At 38.9% G+C, this 11,248-nt stretch overlaps 1 protein-coding gene across 3 annotated transcripts in view; it reads right to left on the bottom strand.

The window, feature by feature from the left end:
- Positions 1–3,069: 3,069 nt before the first annotated feature.
- Positions 3,070–11,248, bottom strand: part of LOC141272093 (uncharacterized) — a 41,630-nt gene continuing 33,451 nt past the window's right edge. For all 3 annotated transcript variants that reach the window (XM_073682400.1, XM_073682401.1, XM_073682399.1), the window contains one exon: positions 3,070–10,795. In XM_073682400.1, the coding sequence (XP_073538501.1) occupies positions 9,540–10,795 (1,256 nt within the window). In that variant the 3' untranslated portion in view covers positions 3,070–9,539. The remainder of the gene's footprint in view (positions 10,796–11,248) is intronic.

Here is an 11,248-nt window from a genome sequence, read left to right as displayed (position 1 = left end):
CTATAAGTCTCCTTACACTGGCATATCAGGCATTTCACTCTCCACAAGGAAAGACGTTACCCTTTAGACCTCAGTCAGATGCCTCTCATACAGCCAAATCAGATCTCATGCTTTGCACTGACAAGGAGCATCACCCCGAAACATGTGTTTGCAAATTGAGCATTGGGGTTGGCTTTTATCCTATGTGAAATGACAAGGCTCGCTAAAAGGTCGCTATTGATTTCTAGGATTGCTATTTCCAATAGGTGGTGCTAGAATGCAAGTCCTCATTGTCTCTGAAGAGGCAATTTCCACATCCAAGTAAGCTTGTAACTTATGGTCATCTTCTGTAGACTGCGATATGCTACATAGTTTGTTGTTATCTTCTATAATAGAAACAACACTCTTAATCCTTGTCTTTTAGCCAGTTTTCTGTCTTTAGAAAAATGACACTGGCTATTATTTATAATGTTATTTTCTATCAAGTTCTCCTCTATGTGGTCCCTTACAAGAACTTGAACATTCTTTTGCAATAAAGTTTAAGCTTATTGGTCTATAATTACCACGGAAAGACCTAAAGCCTTTTTTTTTTAAATAGGCACATTACCTTTTCGCTTTTGCCACAGGAAAAATATATCTTTGTACTGTGTTAGCCAATAGATAGAAAAATATTTAAATTTGAGAGTCCTCAGTGGTTGATACCTTTCAATGGCTAACTGAAAAGATGGTAATAAATTGCTAGCTTTTGAGACTATTCAGGTACATCAACTGCGCTCTCTTTATTGGTATACAGTATATAGAGCTAAAAAAAACATTTAGTAATTATGCGGTCTCTTAATCTTCAATGACCAACTTCCCGATACCATTACTTAGGTGACCCACCTGAGCAGACCTTGTTTTTTTGTATCTATATATTTAAATAATGTCTTGCTTTTATTCGCTACTTGCCGTTCTTTTACTACTTTAGCTTATTTGATTACTTTTTTATAGGTTTTGTTCAGCTCCTTGTAATTTCTGAATGTTAGATCCATCCCTTCAGATTTATATATTCTGAATGCAGTTTTTCTTCTCTTTTATAACCATCCCAACCATGGGTGTAAGCCATGTGTTTTGTAATTTTTGTTATTTATACTTGTTACCTATAAGAATACATTTTGCAGTTTCACTGACTAGTATAGACTTAAAGAAGTTAAAGCAGAGCTCTGTATCCTTTAATATAACCTGATCCCTATCTTACCTATCTACGCCTTTATTTTGTGCCTTGTTTTCCCTTATTCCTAGTTTAAATACGTCAGCCCTGCTAGAATGCTCTCCTCTAACACAGCAGACCTGCTTCCATTCAGGTGCAATTTATCTGCAAAATGCAGATTGTACCCCCAGTAAAAAGTCAGTCTAATGATCTAAGAATCCCAATCCTTCTGCTCTGCACCAAGACTTAAAGGGAATCTGTCATCTGGTTTTTGCTACCTCATATGAGAGCAGCATAATGTAGGAAAAGAGACCCTGATTCCAATGATGTTTCACTTTGTATCACAGCGGATGCACCCAATGAACTATCAGAGTTCTTAGATGTGGGATGAAGAGAACTAACCCTGGTCACAACAGGCTCTCTATGTTCATTGTCTATAGACCGTGAGCTACATTTAAGAGGAGGGGTGTGTGATCTCACTAGGTCTCACCCACTGCTGTAGCTGCTGTAGTCCAAGCAGTGATAAGGTCATTCCCTTCATCTTGCAGCCTAAATCCTAACACTTATTCTGTCATTGGTTTTCATGTGGACTATGATAATTGGATTATCTTCAGTTCCCTGCAGTAATTTATCAACCCGTTCCACCACATGCTGATTGCTGTCACCAGAGAGACTGGAAACCATTTGGTTGAGGGCTCTTGGCAACAAACTATTATATATGTCTTCCTAATTATAGAATCTCTATAACCAACTGGCTAACTCTACCTACATTACAGTAGCTCAGCTGTTCTTCTGTCTGTTGGAAAGAGAAATCCACTAAGATTGCCGTTTCTTTGACTGACACACTTACAACATCACCCATTTTGGCAATTTTGCTTGGAATACAAATTACAGATAATAATAGACCCCAGGAGAAAATGCAGAGACTCTACACTGGAAGGGCCAGTAAAATACAAGGTTTTTTTTTGCAAGATGAACTGCAGCCAGGAAATGGGTTTTCTGAAACCAGAAAACTCCATTAAGAATCATTCTGAGGAACAGGCATTGCACATTCAAGAAAATTGCAGCCAAAAAGAACACAGATGCTCCAACTACCCTGTTCAAAGACAATTTATTGTCCCTTAGCACAAATATTCTCTAAGGGTATGTGCAGACGGTCGGTATTGGCAGAAATTTGAACGCAGTATACTTTATGCTGCGTCCAAAGCGCTGCACGCAGGTAAATTCGCATATGTTCATTGAACCATGCAGATTCACCGCATCCTATATGTTGCACTGATATTATTTCTCCACAAGAGAAACTGACATGCTGCAGTCTGTAAAGACGCGCCGCATGTCCGTGGGTGATCCGCAGGAGCACGGAGACGCATAGTGGCCATGGGATTTCTTGAAATCCCATCCACTATGCTGTAACATCTGGCCGCAGCGGATTGCACGCAGTGCAAGTGCGCTGCGTACAATCCGCAGCAATTACTGATCGTGTGCACGTACCCTTTTAGGAAATGACCAGTTCCATTGCCATTGATGTATAAAGGAAAAATAAATAAATTCAGTAAGTAGTGGTCCCATTTTTGCAGTACCTGTGAGAAGCGAACCTGTTTGCATGGGCCAATATTCCTACTTTTATTTCAAGGCAAAATGCTGTAGTTCATAAGACTAAAGAAGGTCCAACGAAATACTCTATGGGTGTATCTATCAAGGGGCCCATTTAGTGTATGAGAGTTATTTAGATTCTATTTGCTTTTTGATTACAAATGTTTATTGATAATTTAATATTACTTAACCCTCAGTTAGTGCTTTTAGATGCTTTCCATTTCTCTTCTGTGACACATGACTTTACTTTGACTGCAACAGTTTGATGTTTGCAACTTGTACAATAACACAGGTCTGCAATGGTAAAATTGTTTGAAAAGAGGTTATTTATGTATACATTTGATTGTTGAATTCAGTAAAAATATCGAAAAAAAATTCCATCGCGTACATATTTTTCACAAACACTGACTTTTTCCATGACATTTAGTGTTATTAGATTGGATAGAAATAAATGGATGTTGTGCTGTGAATGGCTGCTGTGGGCAGAGAAGATATTCTTAACCCAGCTTCCAAAGAGTGTGCTGGTGTCCATAGCATCCAATCATATTATATCTTTCATTTTACCTCAGCTGTATAAGAAATGAAAGCTGCAGACCGGATATAATCTCAAGAGAAATGTGCTCTTCTTGGTGCAAAAATCAAAGGGGTGTCTGACAGGATAGCAGGACTCTTCAGATCTACAGATGACTACCCATTCCTGCTAATACATGTGGGGACAAATGACACCACAAGAAAGAACCTGGAAACCATCTGCAGTGACTTTGAAGACTTAGGCAAAAAAGTGAAAGAACTGGGAGCGCAGGTGGTCTTCTCATCCATCATCTCAGTGGATGGCCGTGGAACAAAATTCTACAGGTAAACAACTGGCTACGCCGATGAAGCAGTCAGCAAGGATTTGGATTTCTGGATCACGGAGTGAATTACCTATATGATGGACTACTTGCTAGAGATGGGCTGCATCTTACCGAGACTGGTAACACATATTTGGAAGTCGCCTACACACATATTGAACACCAAACTTTTAAATTCCTATGTTGTATCTGTTTTCTCTAAGAAATTAAATGTAACATCAACTGATCTTCACTGTACCATTTCAGAAATAGAAGAATCCACACTATTTATAAACAGAGAGATAGTGAGGGACTACTTAGTTAACAAATGAATTCAAGTCTCCAAGTCCAGATGAATTACATCCTAGGGTACTGAAGGAGATAACCGAGGAAATTTTTGAACCACTCTCCATAATTTTTGAAAATTCTTGGAGAACAGGAGAAGTCCCAGGAGACTGGAGAAGAGGGAATGTTGTCCCTATCTTCAAAAAGGGGAAGAATGTGGACCTAGGGAACTATAGATGTGACCCTTACATCTATACCAGGAAAGATATTTGAACAAATTATTAAACAAAATGTATGCAAGTACTTTTATGAGAATTAAGTGATTAACCAAAGCCAGTATGAGTTTGTAACTAATAAGTCATGTCAGACTAACTTAATTTCCTTCTATGACACAGTCACTGACTGGCTGGATCAGGGAAACGCAGTAGATATATTATATATTGACTTCAGCAAAGCATTTGTCAAAGTATCTCATACTATCCTTATTGAAAAAATGACTAACTATGGAAAGGACAAGGCAACTGTTAGGTGAATTCATAACTGGCTTAGTGATCAGTCATAAATGGCTGCACACCTAGTTGGAAGAATGTCTCAAGTGGGGTACCAAAAGGCTCTGTCCAGGGTCCTGTATTGTTCAACATCTTTATCAATGATTTAGATGATGGAATTGAGGGTAAACTGATTACATTTTCTGATGACACAAAACTAGGAGGTATAGCTAATACTAGAGAAGAGAGAGAAAGGGTTCAATAAGATCTGAACAAACTAACTATGGGCAGCAACTAACAGAATGGTTTTTAACAGGGAGAAATGCAAAGTCCTAAATCTGGGCAAGAAAATGGAAAAAAAATACACAGAATGGGAGGAATAGGTCTAAGCAACAGCACATGTGAAAAAGACTTGGGTGTACTAATAGATTGCAGGCTGTACATGAGTCCACAGTGTGATGCAGCAGCAAAAAAGGCAAACACAATTCTGGGTTGCATTAACAGAAGCATACAGTCTAGATCACGTGAATTAATTATCCCCCTCTACTCCTCCTTGGTCAGACCTCATTTGGAATACTGTGTCCAGTTCTGGACACCACATTTTAAAAAAGACATGAAGAAACTGGAGCAAGTTCATGAAGAGCGATCAGAATGGTGACCGGTCTGCATACAATGTCCTATGAGGAACAGTTAGAGGGTTTGGAAATGTTTAGCTTGCAAAAGAGAAGACTGAGAAGAGACTTAATAGCTGTCTGCAAATACAGTGCATTGTGAAAGTATTCGGCCCCCTTGAGTTAATACTTTGTAGCGCCACCTTTTGCTGTGATTACAGCTCCAAGTCGCTTGAGGTATGTCTCTATCAGTTTTGCACATCGAGAGGCTGAAATTCTTGCCCATTCTTCTTTGCAAAACAGCTCGAGCTCATTGAGGTTGGATGGAGAGCGTTTGTGAAGAGCAGTTTTCAGCTCTTTCCACAGATTCTCGATTGGATTCAGGTCTGGACTTTGACTTGGCCATTCTAACACCTGGATACATTTATTTTTGAACCATTCCATTGTGGATTTTGCTTTATGTTTGGGATCATTGTCTTGTTGGAAGATAAATCTCCGTCCCAGTCTCAGGTCTTTTGCAGACTCCAACAGGCTTTCTTCCATAATGGTCCTGTATTTGGCTCCGTCCATTTTCCCATCAATTTTAACCATCTTCCCTGTCCCTGCTGAAGAAAAGCAGGCCCAAACCATGATGCTGCCACCACCATGTTTGACAGTGGGGATGGTGTTTTGAGGGTGATGAGCTGTGTTGCTTTTACGCCAAACATATCGTTTTGCATTGTGGCCAAAAAGTTCGATTTTGGTTTCATCTGACCAGAGCACCTTATTCCACATGTTTGGTGTGTCTCCCAGGTGGCTTGTGGCAAACTTCAAACAAGACTTTTTATGGATATCTTTGAGAAATGGCTTTCTTCTTGCCACTCTTCCATAAAGGCCAGATTTGTGCAGTGTATGACTGATTGTTGTCCTATGGACAGACTCTCCCACCTCAGCTGTAGATCTCTGCAGTTCATCCAGATTGATCATGGGCCTTTTGGCTGCATCTCTGATCAGTCTTCTCCTTGTTCGAGATGAAAGTTTAGAGGGACGGCCGGGTCTTGGTAGATTTGCCGTGGTCTGATACTCCTTCCATTTCAATATGATCGCTTGCACAGTGCTCCTTGAGATGTTTAAAACTTGGGAATCTTTTTGTATCCAAATCTGGCTTTAAACTTCACCACAACAGTATCTCGGACCTGCCTGGTGTGTTCCTTGGTCTTCATGATGCTCTCTGCACTTGAAGCAGAACCCTGAGACTATCACAGAGCAGGTGCATTTATACGGAGACTTGATTACACACAGGTGGATTCTATTTATCATTGCCAGTCATCTAGGACAACATTGGATCATTCAGAGATCCTCACTGAACTTCTGGAGTGAGTTTGCTGCACTGAAAGTAAAGGGGCTGAATAATATTGCACGCTCCACTTTTCAGTTTTTAATTTGTTAAAAAAATTTAAAATATCCAATAAATTTCATTCCACTTCATGAGTGTGTCCCACTTGTTGTTGATTCTTCCCCCAAAAATTAGAATTTTGTATCTTTATGTCTGAAGCCAGAAATGTGGCAAAAGGTAGAAAAGTTCTAGGGGGTCAAATACTTTCACAACGCACTGTATCTCAAGGGCTGTCACACTGTAGAGGGATCAGCTTTATTTTTTTGGGATGGAACTGAATGGGAGAAGATACAGATTAGATATTAGAAAAACCCTTTTTGACAATGAGGGTCATTAACAAGACGAACAGGCTGCCACGAGAGGTGGCGAGTTCTCCTTCAAGTCTTCAAACCGAGGCTGGACAGACATATCTTGTCTGAGATGATTTAGTGAATCCTGCATTGAGCAGGGGGTTGGACCAGATGACCATGGAGGTCCTCTCCAACTCTACCTTTCTATGTTTATATGGTTATTGTGATCTGATGACACACAGATTTACCTCTCTGGATGCAATATCACCTCCCTACTAACCATAATCCCACACTGTGTGTCCACTATTTCATCCTACCTCTCTGTTGGTTTCTGAAACTTAATATGGACAAAACAGAATTCATCATCTTTCCCCCATCTGATGCAACCACCCAATGGACCAATCCATTAAAATAAATGGCTGCTTACTCTTCCCAGTCCTGCAAGCTTGCTGCCTCGGGTAACCCTGGACTCTGATCTCTCCTTCAAGCCACATTATCCAAGCCCTTTCCACTTCCTGTCGACTCCAACTCAAAAATATTTCCCAGATTTGTACATTCCTTTATCAAGAATCTGCAAAAACCCTAGTCCATGCACTCATCATTTCCTGCCTTGACTACTGCAACCTCCTGCTTTGTGTCCTCCCTTCTAACACTCTCGCACCCCTCCAATCTATCCTAAACTCAGCTGCCCGACTAATCCACCTGTTCTCCCACTATTCCCCGGCCTCTCCCCTCTGTCAATGTGCACTGTGATTAGTTATGGGGAGCAAAGGCAAATTTTCTTTTAGACAGAGTTCATAAGAGTGTGGTGGTGTGCTTACCACAATTCCTTTCAGTATTTAATGGTTGTGGTGGATTAAACTTCTGTTTCTAAAAATTTGATCAAAAGGGCTGCAAGGCAATGTCGTAAGTCACTCAACAACTTTTTTCTACATTTGCGGTTGTTTTGTAGTAGAGTAACAACAAAGGAACATTAGGGACTTTTTAGAAAAGTGTATAAGGCTTACTTTGGTGTAAAACCAGGTGATCAGGACAAGTCGTGGGCTCCACATGTAGTGTGTCCTGTTTGTGTAGAAGAACTACAACAATGGTTTAAAGGGAAGAAAGAGAGCTTTTGTTTTGGCATGTCTATGATCTGGAGGGAACTGCAAAATCATAGTGATGACTGCTACTTTTGTACGTGAAACGTGGAGGGATTCAACCTTAAAAATTAGAAGGAAATTATATACCAGTACCTCTCGTCAGCAATTCGCCCCATGCCTCATGGTCCAGGAATACCTGTCCCTTCACCTCTAGAGAAACTTGAGAATACTCCTGATTCAGAACATAAAGAGCAGGATTATGATGAAGACTTTTACCCTAGTCCCAACGAGCCACAGCTTTTTACACACTAAATGATTTAGTCAGGGACTTGGATCTTCCTAAACATTTTGCAGAACTTTCAGGCTCTAGCATAAAGGAAAAGAACCTGCTAGCTCCTGGTACCTGTTTTGCATGGTACAGAAGCAGAGAAAAGGAATTCCTTCCATACTTTTACTCAAGACGGTGCTCTAGTGTATTACAGTGATGTTTCTGGGCTGATGGAAAAATTTTACGTTGAGTACAATAAGAGCGAGTGGAGAATCTTTATTGATTCGCCCAAAAAAGTCTGAAAGCTGTGCCACTGCACAATGGCAGCAAGCATGCTTTAGTGCCTGTTGGGCATTCTGTGCACTTAAAGGAAAGCTATGAGAATTTAAACTTTAACTAAGAGGATCAAGGATGGTCAATATGTGGTGATCTGAAAGTTCTCTCTTTGCTCATTGGGCAGCAAGGAGGATACATAAAGTACCAATGCTTTTGTGTGAATGTGACAACCTGGATAGGACTCATCACTGGAGCCAAAAAAGTTGACCAACAAGAACATCTTTGCAACCTGGACTCAAGAACATAGTTGCAGAAAGTTTAGTTAATCTCACTAAAGTTCTCCTGCCACCACTCTACATTAAGCTTGGACTGATGAAGCAGTTTGTGAAAGCTCTACCGAAAGAAGGAGAGACTTTTATGTATCTTTGTACTAAGTTTCAGGGACTGTCTGAAGAAAAAGTATAGGAAGGCTTTTTTTTGTGGGTCTGGATATTCAGAAACTCATGAAGGACATTTTCAAAACAAAAATAAAGGCTGTTGTGAAAAGGGCTTGGGATTCTTTTAAAGAAGTCGTGAAGAAATTTCTCGGTAACAACAAAGATCCAAAATTTAAGTCCATGGTGGAAAAAATGCTGAAAGCTTTGGTTGTCTGATGAATTTGAAGTTACACTTTTTCCAATCCCATTTGGACAACTTTCCTTAAAAGACTGGTGCTGACAGCAAAGAGCAAGGAGAAAGATTTCATCAGGATATCAAGGAGATGCAACGATGATATCAAGGTAGATAGAACGTAAACATGATATGGGACTACTGCTGGATGATTCACAGAGAAGATCCACAGGCCTTATAAAAGAGAAAAAGTATCAAGAGAAGCTATGAAGAGAAAAGGAAAAGGCACAAAAATTAATTTTCAGTAAAGTTACAGAATGAATGTTCAATACATTTTTATATATAATATTGTGTACATTTTTGGCTACAATAAAGATTTTTCTTGTTCATCTCGCTGTTATTTAATTTCACGTGCGTTTTGTGCAAAATCCATACGTGATGGTTAGAAATAGAAGTGTTTTTTTTTAAATCAGGGCATAAGAAAACATAAGAATCAGTCATTGGATTTGAAGAATTTTTCATAAACACAAATTTTGCATTCCTGTGTAATTAAGGAAAAAGAAAAAACATGGCGACTTCCTCATGTGAATGCTCTGATGTGCAACAAAAATTGATTTTTCATTATAACATTTCCCACATTCTCAGCATGAAAATCTTTTTTTTTTCAGGTGTGAATAATCTGATGTCTAAGAAGATTTGATTTAGATGTAAAATATTTCCCACATTGGGAACATGAAAATGGCTTCTCCCCGGTGTGACTTCTCAGATGTTTATCAAGATTTGATTTAGCTGTAAAATATTTCCCACATTGGGTACATGAAAATGGCTTCTCCCCTGTGTGAACTCTCTGATGTGTAACAAGATTTGATTTCACTGTAAATTTTTTCCCACATTGGGAACATGAAAATGGCTTCTCCCCTGTGTGAACTCTCTGATGTGTAACAAGATATGATTTGTTTGGAAAATATTTCCCACATTCTGTGCATGAAAATGCATTTTCCCCTGAGTGAATTCTCAGATGTGCAATAAGATTTGTTTTCTGATAAAAACATTTCCCACACACCGAACATAAAAATTGCTTATTTCCTGTGTGAGTTTTCCGATGGTTATCAAGATCAGATTTCTGAGAACAAAATTTCCCACATTCTGGACACGAAAATAACTTCTCTCCGGTGTGAATTCTTTGATGTCTAATAAGAGTTGATTTTTTTGCAAAACATTTTCCACATTCTGAACATGAAAATGGCTTCTCACCTGTGTGACTTCTCTGATGTGTAACAAGATGTATTTTCTGATTAAAACATTTACCACATTCTGAACATGAAAATGGCTTCTCCCCTGTGTGACTTCTCTGATGTGTAACAAGTTTTGATATCTGATTAAAACTTTTCCCACATTCTGAACATGAAAAGATCTTCTTCTCTGTGTGAATTCTTTGATGTTTAACAAGATTAGATTTGCGAGAACAACATTTCCCACAGAATGAACATGAAAATAACTTCTCCCCTGTGTGAATTCTTTGATGTGTAACAAGATTTGTTTTCTGAGTAAAACATTTCCCACATTCTGAACATGAAAACGGCTTCTCCCCAGTGTGAATTCTCTGATGTGTACCAAGAGTTGATTTGTCTGTAAAACATTTCCCACATTCTGAACATGAAAATGGCTTCTTTCTTGCCTGATCTCTTTGATGTTTACCATCCCTTTGGTTATTTTTATTTTGTTTAAAAGTCTGTGATGAATCAGTAGAAAGAACCTGTTGAAGGGGATCTGATGATACGTCTATGCTGTAAAAGGCTTGAGGTATATCTTGGGTAATGGCATACTCTTCATCTTCATATGCATCTGGTGTGATACTACAGTCATCTGCTTTAACATCTGGAAATATCATATATTCCTTTGAGCTTCTGGTACAGTCATCTGCCAAAAATAAAACCATTGATATTATTCAATAACAGTGTATTTTAGGCATAATAATGCTAATAAATATTTTATAACATTTATTTATTAAAGTGTCTATTACCTTTAATAGATCTACCTGTGGCCAAGCATTTTTGTTTCCCTGATCACAACATCACAGACATGAAATTATTGGTATTAAAAGATAATTTCAAATCTGAGAGAGACAGAAAAATTTGGGAATATAAACTCATGGTGACCTTTGACACCTTCAGAGCAGGAATGAATGTGTCGCATGGATTTATGTCATTCTACATCAATTAAGGAATGTGCTTCTCAGAACTTTGGGGTCATCATAACCCCAATCACTATCCAATATTTACAGTCAGAACTGTTTATCTTTCTCCCACAGTAATAGCTCTGCTTTACGTTACCTGTCTCATCTATTGCATTATTTCTGTGTCCTATTGTGTA

The sequence above is a fragment of the Phyllobates terribilis genome, unplaced genomic scaffold (assembly GCF_046119375.1).
Source record: "Phyllobates terribilis strain yellow unplaced genomic scaffold, ASM4611937v1 Scaffold_5__5_contigs__length_657084704, whole genome shotgun sequence".
NCBI classification, from domain to species: Eukaryota; Metazoa; Chordata; class Amphibia; order Anura; family Dendrobatidae; genus Phyllobates; species Phyllobates terribilis.
The sequence above is the reverse complement of the archived record's forward strand: the minus strand, read 5'-3'. Positions and strand labels throughout refer to the sequence as shown.